Source organism: Quercus robur, chromosome 11, assembly GCF_932294415.1.
Source record: "Quercus robur chromosome 11, dhQueRobu3.1, whole genome shotgun sequence".
In the NCBI taxonomy this organism is placed as follows: Eukaryota; Viridiplantae; Streptophyta; class Magnoliopsida; order Fagales; family Fagaceae; genus Quercus; species Quercus robur.
Window position 1 is genome coordinate 38,231,944 of NC_065544.1, and position 15,048 is coordinate 38,246,991.

At 36.4% G+C, this 15,048-nt stretch overlaps 3 protein-coding genes and 1 pseudogene across 5 annotated transcripts in view; all 4 read left to right on the plus strand.

Annotated features, from left to right (window-relative positions):
* LOC126707389 (scopoletin glucosyltransferase-like) overlaps positions 1–15,048 on the plus strand; it is a 98,587-nt gene that overhangs the window by 165 nt on the left and 83,374 nt on the right. The window lies entirely within an intron of this gene.
* Positions 6–2,000, plus strand: LOC126707390 (scopoletin glucosyltransferase-like). 3 transcript variants are annotated; one of them, XM_050407006.1, is made up of 2 exons: positions 6–330; positions 410–2,000. In XM_050407006.1, the coding sequence occupies exon 2, from the start codon at positions 415–417 to the stop codon at positions 1,822–1,824; it is 1,410 nt and encodes a 469-aa protein (XP_050262963.1). In that variant the 5' UTR covers positions 6–330; positions 410–414; the 3' UTR covers positions 1,825–2,000. The 3 variants fall into 3 exon arrangements, with proteins under 3 accessions (XP_050262963.1, XP_050262964.1, XP_050262965.1); XM_050407007.1 differs by having other exon boundaries at positions 6–323; XM_050407008.1 differs by having other exon boundaries at positions 6–310.
* Positions 6,857–7,681, plus strand: LOC126705003 (uncharacterized). Its single transcript, XM_050403971.1, has 2 exons — positions 6,857–7,061; positions 7,209–7,681. Exons 1-2 carry the CDS (start codon positions 6,857–6,859, stop codon positions 7,679–7,681), a joined length of 678 nt encoding a protein of 225 aa, XP_050259928.1.
* Positions 12,118–13,850, plus strand: LOC126705004 (scopoletin glucosyltransferase-like; annotated as a pseudogene).

Here is a 15,048-nt window from a genome sequence, read left to right on the forward strand (position 1 = left end):
TGGGTTTTTTTTTTTTTTTTTTTTTTGATTAGTTTTATTTTATTGTTCAGATTTCATTAGGCTTATGAGAAAGATTGTTTTTTTGTTTCAAAATTTTCGATTGGTTTTGTGTTTTTGTTTTGATTGTGGTATATTACCATTAAGATAGAGAAGCACGAGAGAGAAAGAATTATTTTTTTATTTAATTGGGTATTATTTTCAGGGAGAACATTGTTTAGAGAAGCTATAGTAATTGCTACGGTGTTCTCTACTTGTACAGAAGCACTATAGCAACTCTAATTTAAAAAATGGAGATGGAGAAGCTATTGGAGTGAGTTTTTGGGGTGAACAGTGAGCTTTTCTCTCCAAAAAAATAGATTTAGAGCATCTGCTGGAGATGCTCTAACCTCTCTATTTCCGCTTGTTCCAGGTGTTATGGGTAGCAAAAGTTGTCAGCTTAACATATTCTTCTTCCCTTTGATGGGTCATGGCCACTTGATACCAATGATGGACACAGCCAAGCTATTTGCAGCGCGAGGTGTGAAGGCAACGATTGTCACTACTCCTCGCAACATGCAATTATTCTCCAAAACGCGTGGCACCAACATTGATATCCAAATCATCAAGTTCCCGGCTGTAGAGGCTGGCCTGCCTGAAGGATGTGAGAATATTGACTCAGTGACTTCCCTAGATATGTCTCACAAATTTATCAAAGCCACTAAAATGCTCCAACAACCACTCGAGCAACTACTAGAAGAGTACCAACCTAGTTGCCTTGTTGCCGACATGTTCTTTCCGTGGGCAACTGATGTTGCAGCTAAATTTGGTATTCCTAGGCTTGTTTTCGAGGGGTTCAGTTTTTTTTCCCTATGTGCAACCCATAGTTTGACACTATTTGAACCCCACAAGAAAGTTTTCTCTGACTCTGAACCTTTTGTCATTCCTAGTTTTCCAGGGGAGATAAAGTTGACAAGGATGCAACTTGCTGACTTCACTTTGCAAGAAGTTGAAACAGACTTTTCCAAGTTGTTTAAAGAAGCTATTGAATCAGAGTTGACAAGCTATGGGGTGGTTGTTAACAGCTTCTATGAGCTTGAACCGGCTTATGTAGATCATTACAGGAAAGTTTTGGGAAGAAAGGCGTGGCATATAGGTCCAGTTTCACTATGCAACAAGGATTCTGAAGATAAAGCCCAAAGGGGAAAGGAAGCTTCCATTGATGAACATGAATGTTTAAAATGGCTTTGTAAAAAGAAACCCAATTCGGTTATTTATATTTGTTTGGGGAGTATGCCAAACTTTAGAGATTCTCAGCTTTTTGAAATTGCAATGGGTCTTGAGGCTTCAGAGCAACAATTCATTTGGGTTGTGAGGAAAGGAAAAAATGAGAAAGAGGAGGAAGATTGGCTACCTAAAGGATTTGAGAAAAGAATGGAAGGTAAAGGATTAATTATAAGAGGTTGGGCACCCCAAGTTTTGATTCTTGATCATGAAGCAGTTGGAGGATTTGTGACTCATTGTGGGTGGAACTCGACCTTAGAAGGAGTGGCTTCAGGGGTGCCCATGGTCACATGGCCTATAGCTTCTGAGCAGTTTTACAATGAGAAGTTGATAACTCAAGTACTGAAAATTGGAATTAGTGTTGGTGCTCAACAATGGACTTGGGAGGTAGACGGTATCAAGAGGGAAGCAATAGAGAAGGCAATGAGGCAAATTTTGGTGGGTGAAGAAGCGGCCAGAGCCAAGGCACTTGGAGAGATGGCAAGGAAGGCCGTTGAAGAAGGAGGATCATCATACTCTGATTTGAATGCTTTAATTGAAGAATTAAGGTTGAATTGCCTTTGATCTCTGGCGCTAAAAATTGCTTATATGACTCTTTAATAATTATATATATAAAAGGATTTATTATCCTTGCTGTTTAGTGTGTGATATTTTTACTCGCTTAGTTGTTCTTCAATAATGGTAGGACATTGTCCTAAGAATTTGTGATCGATAGTCCAATCAAAATTATAATTGTATAAGTTGTAGATAAGTGTTCAGTTGTCTACTATTTCTTAAGTTTCAACTTTTATAGCATTTGCATGGGGATTAGGCAAAAGTTTAGCTAAACTTAACTTAAAAAGTTACTTTTCCCTTATTGCCTAATCCATTTCTTACTTGTGCGACTTTCTATCTGTTTTACTACTTTATTTAAATATTAAATAAAGAGCAACAGAGAGAAAGGGGTAATTTGAGAGAGAGAATGAGCTGTTGAAAAAAAGAGTAGTTTATTGAGCTACAATGTAATGTATTTTTAGGAAAGAATGATAATTAAGATGCATTATTTCTATTGGGTTACTAGTTTAATTTAAGTCTTTATTTTTTATTTTTTTGGGAGTTTGTTCAACATATTTTTGCTGGACCTGTCTGATTGTCCAATGATAATACCACAAATTTTATGATGTAAAACTTATAAATTGATGTTTAACTAATCACAAGAAAGCGATTCAAATTTTAATGTATTGGGTTTTTAAAGTTCACTAATCACATTTATTATGATATTATTAGTATGTAAATATTTTGTAGTAAAATTCATGGTACCTTTACCATTTTTCTTTTACACTTCGTTTGCTTTGAAATACAATATTTTATGTATGTAAAACATTTTCAGGTGTTTGGTATGACAAATAATATCTTTTAAGAAAACCACCAAAACTGGTGGCTCAACCATTGGAGACACTGGTGCCTAAGGTTCGGTGACTGGACTGCCAACATTGATGGCCAAAATAGTGTCTTTGGTTATTGGACCTTCAGTATCGATCACTAGAATGGTGTCTGTTAACTGAATTGCTGACACCGGTCATTAGAACGATTGCTTCGACTATCGGGCCCACTAGCACTAGTCACTTGAGCACATAGGGTGAGGGGAAGCCACCAGATAGGATAGGGGGAAGCAACTGTTTGTTTTACCAAAATTTTAAAGGTAAAACATTTTATAGCTTTTCATAAAGGATTTTACAGTTAACGAAAAATATTTTATAAATTTGACCATATTTTACATTAAAACTGTAGACACCCTATTTTACAACTTGCATTTAACTAACAGGTAGATCTTTAGATTTGTGATACAAAACAAATTTTGATGCTCTAACGATCATAATGGTATGTCATGGGCTTTGATTGGAGCACTTGATCAAAAGTTATCATACAAACAATTTTCAATGATCATGCCTCACCTACATGATGGGCCCGATCACATCCTATTTTAAACACTTAATTTTGATTGGTTCTCACAAGAATTAATTTAAAATTAAGTAAGTGTGATTTTTGATTGAATTTCATTTTACTTCAATTTTTTTAAGAAATAATAAAAAATGTTTTCCTTTATGACATCTTATCCGCTTTTTTTAAAAAAAAAGTTAGAGATAGAAAAAGATATGATCCATGAAAAAATTCAAAAAAAAAAAAAAATGTTCAAAAAAACGTTATTATTCTCAGCAGCAACTTGAATCACATTTTTGGCCAGGAAAACGTTGAAATTTGATTTTCTATATTTCTGGAAAAGTTGTAGATAATTGAATTTCCCTTCAAAAAACATCAATCCCGTATCAATTGGAATTTTGAGTAAAAATTTATAGCCAAAATACGAAACAGGTGCAAAAGATAACACAAATTCAGCATCAACTTCAATTTTCTTTCAAAATTTCAAATGGGGATCAACATCAAATCTGTTCAAGCTTATCTAATAGGCTTATCCCTTCCCTTAGCTTTGGAAGAAAACTTTTGAAACATAAGTTGGATTGAAAAACAGATACATTCTATGAAAAATTTCAAAAAAAAAATGATAAATAAAAAAAACGTTACTATTTTCAGCAGCAACGTGAATCGTATTTTTGGACTGGAAAACGTTGAAATTTGGTTTTCTATATTTCTGGAAAAGTTGTATAGAATTTAATTTAATTTCTGAAAACACCAATCTTGAATCAATTGGAATTTTGACCAGAAAGTTAGACCCAAAATATGAAACAGGTGCAGAAGATAACACATGTTTAGCATCATCTTCAACTTCCTTTCAAAATTCAAATAGGGATCAACACCAAATTTGTTCCAGCTTATTTAAATAGGTTTATCTCCTCCCTTAGTTTTAGAAGAAAGCTAGTAACTTAGCTTTAAAGTTAAGCCATCCCTTCCCTTATAATGAGAGAAGACCTCTTCCATTTTCTAAACCCCATTACCTTTGGAGAGTTAAGGAGAAAGGAGAAAAGAAAAGCTGTTGTGCAACTATTGTTCTTACTTTAGTTATAGTTTAGTACTTCCTTACTTTCTCCCTAGCCCTTTAAGTGATCACTTCCCTTTTTAATTTATGCTCTATGTGGTAAGTAGTAAATTATGTTCTTTAAGATTCTACACATGCTTGAATAAATGCTTCCAAGTCGTTATTTGTTTCTTTCATGATATGTTTGGATGAACATGCCTATATATCTCATTGATATTCCTTTCACATGCTTAGATGAACACTTCTAGGTTAATGTACAACTTTTTCTTGAGTGCTTAGATGAACATGTCTAGGTAGTTGTTTTACTTTTTTAAAATGCTTAAATGAACATGTCTAAATATTTTGATTTTCGCTAGATGAACATGTCTAGAGAAATAGCATGACAATTCTTTGTTTTCCTTCACATGACAATTCTCTGTGGATGATGACAAATAGCATGACAATTCTCTATTTTCCTTCACATGCTTGGATTAACACTTCTAAGTTATTTGCTTTTCATAACATACTTAGACGATCATGTCTAGGCTAGGAATTCTTTGTTTACATTAATTTCTTGGATGAACATGCCATTACTTTCATACTTTGTTTACATTTACATTGTTATCTAACAGATTTCACATTTTGTTTCTCTTTATGTTAAATTCCCCAACACATATTTGTTTACAATTCTTGCAAATTAACATGTTTATATCATATATTGTTTGTATTTGTTTGACATGACATGATATTGGCTGCCTTAACCTAGGAGACTGATTTTACCGAGTGAGATGGGTGCTTAATCCCTTCCCATCTCGTAAATTAGCCTCCGAACCAAGATCAAGGGTTCTAGACTAGGTTCTTGTAAATGCAATTTTACATTTTTTAGAATGTAACTAGGAAACAAAGCAATGTAATTTACTTTCTTAGATTGTATCTAGGACTAAAAAAGTATTGTAAATTTTTGTTACAAAATTGATGTAAATTATCATATATAATAATACAATAGAAGCATTTTTTTTTATAGAGAATATTTTCTTATTTTTCCATTCAAATTAAATAAGTGGCGACTCCATGTAAAACCCTCGATCTACGGGGAAGAATATTTTACAGTGAATTCGACATTTTGAGCATCACAATCCCACCCGTGTGCTTGAGTTAGGCCTAGTTTGAGAAAAAAATTGGCAGGCTGGGGTTGTGGTCACTTACACAAACAAACATCTATTTGGTGGCAAGTGAAATCTTTTAAGAAAACCACCAAAATCGGTGGCTCAACCACTTGAGATACTGGTGCCTAAGGTTCGGTGATCGAACTGCCAATACTGATGGTCGAAATAGTGTTTTTGATTATTTTTCCTTCGATACCGGTCACTGAAATGGTGTATATTGATTGAAATGTTGACATTGGTCACTAGAACGATTGCTTCGACTACCAGGCCCACTAGCATTAGCCACTAGAGCACATTGAGCAATGAGAAGCCAATAGATAGGATGGGGGGAAGCCACAGTTTCTTTTACCAAAATTTTAAAGGTAAAATGTTTTATAGCTTTTTATAAAGGATTTTACGAACAATAAAAAATATTTTATAAGTTTGACAATATTTTACATGCAAACAAACACCTAAAAATGGGAAAACTACATGCAAACATATAAACTAATGTGTTACTAAAGATAATAAATGTAATGAGATATGTAGTATCTCTAGTATCACTCTTTTTATTAAATGTGTTATTAAAAGTGCACTTAACATCCCACAGCAGAGGTGCGTAACTCAAGTCACAAAGGTAACTAGTGGTGTAGCAGCTACTGATGAGAGATGCACTAGCCAAGCCGCAGGGGTAGCAGGCAGTGCAATAGTTGCTGATGATAGGTGCGCTAGTCAAGCCACGAAGGCAGTATTTGCTGATAAGGGGTGCACTGCGTAGAGCACAAGGTTTACATCAAATGGCTTGATGAGCATAGAAGTGTCAAAAATGCTTGAAGCCATGCCAGATCACAAGTTCTTCATCCAATAGCGTTGAAGGAGTTAGTTCCGCAAATCCAGGAGTCTATTGCTCTTGGATTGCCACGTGTACAGATTCAAGTAACAGAATTTGGTGCCAAATATAGGGCGGTTATATTTTTTTGTGTATATAAAAACAGAGCACCAGTTATGTATTATTCATTCATTCCATTTCTTGTAATTTTCTTCTCCATCAATGAAATTCTCTCAATTCTATTTAGATTCTCTAGTTTTTTCATGGTATTAGAGCAACTAGCACAGTTCATACTGATTTCCTAGTTTCGTTTTTGACCCCAAAAGATTCTTGCTTTCCAAATAGAAATTTCTTTGAGAAAATTCTTGAACTCTGATTCACAGAAACTTGATTCATCTGTGTTGACACTGAATCTTGAAGAATCTTTTGTTTTCTCTTCCAATTTCATTAGAAGCTTCATTCAAGCTCGTGAAAAGCATCAATGGCTTCTGGAGAAGGAAGTGACTCTGATCCAATGCACAATCAATCCACACAACAAGTCCCTCAGTCCAACGCAAAGATCAATTCTCCCAATCATTTTTTTTTCTTAGTGCAAGTGAGAATCTTGGGAATATCTTAGTCACTCAACCACTTTTGGGAATGAGGAACTATCAATCTTGGTCTAAGACTATGGTTCTAGCATTAACTGCCAAGAAAAAGATAGGATTCGTGAATGGCAAGATTGCAAAGCCTAAAGATGATTCTCCTCTGTACGAAGATTGGGAAAGTTGTAACACAATGGTACTTTCTTGGTTGATCAACTCTATGCATGTTGACGTTTCAAGTAGTATCATGTACTGTGAGACTGCGAGGGAGATGTGGCTTGAGTTGCAATGTGTGTTTTCATAGGGAAATGGACCAAAGATTTATAATCTTCAGCAAGAAATTTCACAGATAACTCAGGGACAATTGTCAGTGACTGAATATTACTCTAAATTCAAGAAGCTTTGGGATCAATTGATTCATTATGAACCTTAACCAGCCTATACTTGTGGAGCAATGAAAATTCTGAGCATTGCACATGAGAAATCTTATGTGATGAGGTTCTTGATGGGCCTCAATGAGAGTTTTGAGACAGTGAGGAGTCATATTCTCATGATTGAGCCATTTCCTTTAATGAGCAAGGAGTATGCTCTGGTTCTCCAAGAAGAATCTCACAAAGGCATTGGACATGGTTCTGCCTTCACACCTAGGCCTAATTCAGTGGCAATGTATGCCAATACCAGGGGGTATTCAGGTAATAAAGGTGGTCCTAAGAAGGAAAGACCTTTGTGCACCCATTGTAACATGCTTGGACACACTGTGGACAAGTGTTACAAGCTCCACGGGTATCCACCAGGTTATAAGCACAAATGGAAGCCTAATTCCAATGCTAACCAAGTTTCATATCCTCAAAGTCAAGCTGTTGAGGTTCCTTCTAATGCATTTGCTCAGTGTCCTATTTCTAAGGCATAGTGTGAGCAATTACTTGCTCTTTTCAATTCTAGAACTGATCAAGGTGCTAATCACCATGTTGCAAGTGTTAGTACAAGTGTTGCTGTCTCTAGCTAGCATGCTTTCTAGAGCTACTGGTGTACTTGCTGCAACTGGTGTGCCTTCCACATCTTTAGACAGTACTTATTCTACCTTTGTTGACACCATGTCAGGTATCAATTCATTGCTTCATTTTACCCCTTCCTTGAAGCATTCAATTATCTCTGCTAAAGTAGTTAATAGAGAAGTCTTTCATGCCACTGATTGGGTCATAGACACAGGGGCTACAGATCATATGGTACATTCTATTTGTCAGTTTTTAGACCCCTTAAACAATTGATTAAACCTAGGTAATTAGCCAAGTTGTTACTTAGTCCAATTAAACAAGTCTAGGTTATTACAATAATAAAGATCAAATCATGCAAAGCAGCGGAAAATAAATAACACAAGATATGATCACCCAGGAAACCAAACCGGTAAAAACCTGGGGAGGATTTAACTTAGTTATCCTCAAGGTAAAAAGCAAATCCACTAGAAAGAATCGAAGTTCATACAATAAGACTTACAAGCCCCCATGCTCGACTTCTTATTGCTACCAACCAGTAGAACTTACTGACACGACCACGTGCAAGCTCCGAATTCACGGACTCCTTCTTTCTTTGGCCTTTGCAAAACACAAACACCCCCATTTGTGACTTTGAGATCCCACTCAAAGGTTTAGCAACACAAACTCTCCTGTTTGTGACTCCAAGACCACCCTTGAAGGTTTAGATCATCAACACCTTTGATGATAAGAGAAGACAACAACTTCTACAATACCGGATCTTGAGATTCTTCAAGGAATAGCATCGGTAGAAGACATAAGAGAGCTTTTTAGGAATAAAACCCTAAATACAAAAGAGGCACACTCTTTTCTCTCTGAAAAAAACCATAAAAACATGCTTAGGGTTTCCTTTATATACTGGGAGAAGTAGATTAGAAACCCTAATCCTAAATGGGCTTGAACTGCTGTTTGGGCTTAATTAAAATTCTGCAGATACGACTTTCGATCGATCGAGCCTGTCTTTCGATCGATCGAACCAGGCAGAATATGAAGTCTTCTTCCTGTAGCTTGTATGTTCTTGAATCTTGACTTGAATCACCTTGAGCATTGTCTAATAAAACCTATAGACTCTAAGATCTATATCTAGACAAGTTTGTGTTCACGATTTGCCAATTGTTCTAAACATTTAGAACCTAACACTATTGCATGTTTCACCACTATCACTACTACTCTAAATAATTTTGTCAATTTACCTAATGGGGAAGTTGCTTCTGTTACTCATGTTGGCATTGTGAAAATATCAGAACATCTTATACTTCACAATGTTATTTGTGTTCCATCTTTTAGTTTCAATCTCATTTCTGTCAGTCAGTTAGTTAAGTCCACTACTTGTTGCCTTATTTTCTTTGGAAACTTATGCTTTATCCAGGACCTTGCTCTTTGGAGCACACTTGGTCTGGGTAGAGAAAGCTATGGACTTTACTTGCTGGACAAGAGCTACACTTCTACACCTGTCATTGCTGGTTCTGTACATAGTTCACAAGTTCACATCTGGCACTCTAGATTGGGTCACTTGTCTAATGCCAAATTGGCCTCAATAAGACCAAGTGATGTACCTAGTTTCATTTCTGTTGAGAACTTTGATTGTGATATTTTCCCACTTGCAAAACAAAAATGTTTACCCTTTAATAAAAGTTCTCATTTGTCTAAATCTTGCTTTGAGTTGATTCACTGTGATTTGTGGAGACCTTTCTCAGTTTCTACCATTGATCATTGCAAGTATTTTTTAACCATTGTTGATGACTATTCTAGATGCACTTGGGTTTATTTGTTAAAACATAAGTCTCAAACACAACCTGTTTTATAACAATTTTGCACTATGGTGGAAACCCAATTTTGTAAGAAAATTAAAACTTTAAAGTCTAACAATGGGACTGAATTCATCATGAAATATTTTTTTGCTAAAAAATGTATCTTACATCATTTAAGTTGTGTTGAAACCCCTCAACAAAATGCCTCATCTACTTTGTCAAATCAGATTCCTTTTGAAGTTTTGTTTGGGCATCCATCTAGCTATGCACATTTAAAAGTGTTTGGTTGCTTATGTTTTGCTTCCACTCTTTCAAATCACAGGTCTAAATTTGCACCTAGAGCTAGGGATATCCTTTTGGGGTTAAAGGATACAAAATTCTTGATTTGTCTAATAACAGGGTGTTCCTTTCTAGGGATGTGGTTTTCCATGAAAATTCTTTCCCTTTTGCTTCTGTTTCACCTCATATTGTAGATCCTTTCCTACATTCTGCTATTGAAGCTTCCTACTCAGCTGGTGTTGATGGTTTTGTTACTCCTGTCAGCATTTCTAATCCATCTTCCTTGGATATTGCTGATACAATTTCTTCACCTCATCAGCATGTTCCACCTGTTTTCCCTTCTAATCCTACTTCTTCTTCTAGTCCTATACAGGTGTCTCATTCTGATCAGGTGCCTTCTTCATCACCACCAGTTGCTTTAGTGCCTCTAAGGAAGTCCACTAGAGATGTCAGACCTCCTACTTATTTGCAGGACTATGCTTGTACTGCTATTGCACCTGGTGCTCCTTATGATCTTGATCAATGTCTTACCTATTCCCATTTGGAGCCATGCTACCATTCTTATTTACTGGCAGTTAGTTCTAGTCCCAAAGTGCTTACCAATTTTTCTCAAGCTGTTCAAGATCCACTTTGGAGGGCTGCCATGGATAAAGAAATCCAAGCCCTTGAACAGAATCATACTTGGGATGTAACTACCTTGCCTCCTGGGAATCTCCCTATTGGTTGCAAATGGGTTTATAAAGTCAAGCTTAACCCTAGTTTTGAGAGATTCAAAGCTAGGCTGGTTGCTAAGGGGTGTACTCAAAAGAAAGGTCTTGATTTCCTTGAAACCTTTTCTCCTGTTGCTAAAATAGTTTCAGTAAGGCTCTTGCTTGCTCTTGTTGCTGCTAGGTAGTGGCCTTTGCACCAATTGGACATCAACAATGCTTTTTTGCATGGAGATTTGGATGAAGAGGTCTATATGACATTGCCACCTGGTTTTCACAGTAAGGGGGAGTGTGTTTCAAACTCTTCTACTGCTCTTAGGGTGTGTAAATTGGTTAAGTCACTTTATGGTTTGAGACAGGCTTTAAAGTAGTGGTACACTAAGCTGTTAGCAACAATAAAGGAGCTTGGCTTTGTTCAATCTCAGGCTGATCACTCCTTATATGTGCACAGCAAAGGGTCTTTGTTTACTGCTATACTGGTTTATGTTGATAATATGGTAATCACTGGCAATGATCATGCTTGTGTTGTCTCTTTCAAGTTTGTTTTAGATCAGAAGTTTGGTATTAAGGATATGGGATCACTCAAGTATTTCTTGGGTTTAGAAATTGCAAGAAACAAGAGTGGGATCAACTTGACTTAAAGAAAGTATGCTTTGGAAGTTCTTGAGGAAACTGGTATGACAGGGTGTAAACTAGTCCAAACTCCCATGGAACAGCAACTCAAGTTGTCTAAAGGCAGTGGGGACTTGCTTACCAATCTAGGATAGTATGGAAAACTTATTGGGAAACTCATGTACTTGACCTTGAGCAGGACAGACATCACATATGCAGTGCACAGGCTTAGCCAGTTCTTGGCACAACCTAGAGTACCCCATATGAAGGCAGCCACTAGGATTCTTCAGTACATTAAAAGAACACCTAATCAAGGTGTTTTCTTCCCTATTAGTTCTAACCTGCACCTAAAAGCATACTGTGATGCAGATTGGGTAGGATGCCCTGACACAAGAAAGTCTTTAACATGCTATTGTGTGTTTCTTGGTGATGCATTAGTGTCTTGGAGGTCTAAGAAACAAAGCATAGTGTCTAGGTCCAGTGCAGAGGCAGAGTATAGGGCTATGGCTTCAACTACCTATGAATTGACTTGGATTTTGCACTTATTACAAGATTTACATATTAAACATGATAAGCTTGCATTGATGTACTATGACAACCAGGCAGCACTTCACATAGCTGCAAATCCAGTATTCCATGAGAGGTCAAAACATATAGAAGCTGGTTGTCATGTTGTGAGAAACAAGATTCTTGATGGTGCACTTAAAACCTTCTATGTATCAACTAAGGATCAGTTGGCAGATGTGTTCACCAAAGCATTAGGAGTGGAAATTTTTTCTAAACTGATCAGAAGGCTAGGTGTCATCAATATTTTTGCTTCTACAGTGGCTTATCCTCATACAGGTTTGGAAAAGCAAGAGGCAAGAGCTATGCTCTTGAGGGGGAGTATTAAAAGTGCACTTAACATCCCACAATAGAGGTGCATAACCCAAGCCACAAAGGTAACCAGTGGTGCAGTAGCTACTGATGAGAGATAGCCAAGCCACAGGGGTAGCAGGCAGTGCAGTAGTTGCTGATGATAGGTGCGCTGGTCAAGCCACGAAGGCAGTATTTGTTGATAAGGGATTCATTGCCCAGAGCACAAGGTTTACATCAAATGGCTTGATGAGCATAGAAGTGTCAAAAATGCTTGAAGCCATGCTAGATCACGAGTTCTTCATCCATTAACGTTGAAGGAGTTAGTTCCGCAAATCCAGGAGTCTATTGCTCTTGGATTGCCACGTGTACAGATTCAAGTAACAGAATTTGGCGCCAAATATAGGGTGGTTATATTTTTCTGTGTATATAAAAACAGAGTACCAGTTATGTATTATTCATTCATTCCATTTCTTGTAATTTTCTTCTCCATCAATGAGATTCTCTCAATTCTATTTAGATTCTCTAGTTTTTTCATGTGTGGAATAGCTTCTCTACTCCTAGGAACATGCCTTCATTCTCCAAAACTCGTAGCATCAACATTGATATCCAAATCGTTAATTTTCCAGCTGTAGAGGCTGGTCTGCTCGAAGGATGTGAGAATATTGACTCAATAGTGGATTCCCAAGGAATGGTTCATAATTTTTTCAAAGCCACTAAGATGCTCCAACGACCACTCGAGCAACTACTACAAGATTTCCAACCTAGTTGCCTTGTTGCCGACATGTTCTTTCCATGGTCAACTGATATTGCTGCTAAATTTGGTATTCCAAGGCTTGTTTTCCATGGGATCAAGTTTTTTTTTTTTTTTTTTTTACCATAGTTCGAGACTATATGAACCTTACAAGAAAGTTTCATCTGATTCTGAACCTTTTGTCATTCTTAATTTTCCGGGGGAGATAAAGTTGACAAGGATGCAACTTCATGACTTCATTAAGCATGAAGTTGAGACGGACTTTTCCAAGTGGTTGAAAGAAGTTATGGAATCAGATTTGAGAAACGATGGGGTGGTTGTTAATAGCTTCTATGAACTTGAGCCGGCTTATGCAGAGCATTACAAGAAGGTTATGGCATATAGGTCCAGTTTCACTATGCAACAAGGATGCTGAAGATAAAGCTAAGACGGGAAAGGAAGCCTCCATTGATGAACATGAATGTTTGAAGTGGCTTGGTACAAAGAAACCCAATTCTATCATTTACATATGTTTTGGCAGTATAGCAAACTTTAGTGATTCTCAGCTCATGGAGATTGCAATGGGTCTTGAGGCTTCTGAACAACAATTCATTTGGGTTGTGAAGAAAGGAAAAAATGAAAAAGAAGAGGAAGATTGGTTGCCTAAAGGATTTGAGAAAAGAATGAAGGCAAGGGACTAATTCTAAGAGGTTGGGTACCCCAAGTGTTGATTCTTGACCATGAAGCAGTTGGAGGATTTGTGACTCATTGTGGGTGGAATTCAACCTTGGAAGGAGTGACTACAGGGGTGCCCATGGTCACATGGCCTTTGAGTGCAGAGCAATTGTACAATGAGAAGTTAGTAACTCAGGTTCTGAAAATTGGGGTTGATGTTGGTGTTTGACAATGGATAAGAGTGGTGGGAGATAGTATCAAGAGGGATGCAATTGAGAGGGCAGTGAAGTGAATTATGGTGGGTGAAGAAATAGAGGAAATGAGAGGCAGAGCCATGGTACTTAAGGAGATGGCAAAGAGAGCTGTTGAAGAAGTGGAATCATCTTACTCTGATTTGAATGCTTTAATTGAAGAATTAAGGTCACATTGTCCTTGATCTTATTTGACACAAGAAATTTCCAATATGGTTCTTTCATCCTTAAAAAAAATAAATAAATAAAAATAATAAAAATTTATCACTGTTGCTTAGTGTGTGTGAGTTTTTTTCGCTTAATTTTTCTTCAGAAATTATAGGATGTATTCATAAGAAATTGGAAATACGTGGCCACTTACATACTAATCAGAAATATGTGTCCATATACTTACCTACTAGAGGTTACAATATTATAAGTTGCATTACATGGGATTACACAAATTTTAACTAAATTTTACTTAAAAAGTCAATTTTTCCATTTATAACGTAGTCCTCCTTTTTTTTTTTTTTTTTTTCACTATTGTTTTTAAATAAAGGAAATTACAATAAAGTCACCTATGATTTGACCCGTTTTCATTATACCTATACGTGATTTAAAACTTAACACTTTGCCCACCTGTATTTAACTTTATTGGTCTCTATTACCCACCTTTGGCTTTTTTGTTAAAAAAACAACTTTTACCACCAAAACATAACATAACACGAATAAAAAATTTTAGGGTTTGAATTTTTTGAAAATGCTTGGGTTATGGGGTTTTGAAAGTAAAAAACCAAAAAGAAAGAGATTAGAAATAATCATAATTTTTTAAAGCAAATTTAACAAACTGAACCAAGATACCCAAATGCACACCATCCCTTCCCCCAAAGAAAAAGAAAAACCACCTTGGCCTTTTGAACAGCACGACCTTTGTTCTGGTCTTTCATGCCAATAGTAGATGTCAAAACTTTTGTCCAATTCCGTAAACAAAAATCATTAAAATTTCTATCACTATTATCATGTACATGGAATGGTTATTAGCATTGGGACAATGGGATTCTTACTCTTCTCAGTAGCCAGTCCATTGTTCTTTAAAATCTCAGAGATTGTGACAACTGTAGTGATTACTGTAATGAAATAAAATATGTGAAGAATTTTAGTAAGTATGATAATTCTTAAACCAAAAAAGAACATATAAAATAGTAATAGATGGCAAGAAAAAGCGCTGAATTAGAAAGTATAAAAAGTTGCGTAATGTGAATTATAAAAGCTCCACGTATTATTACCCTATCCTTGGTTTTGCTGTGAAGCAAACACAAAGAAAAGAGAACCTATAGTGTTATTATTCTGGAAAACTAAACTCCCATGAGAATTCCAAATTCCCATCAATCATTGGAAGCCAAC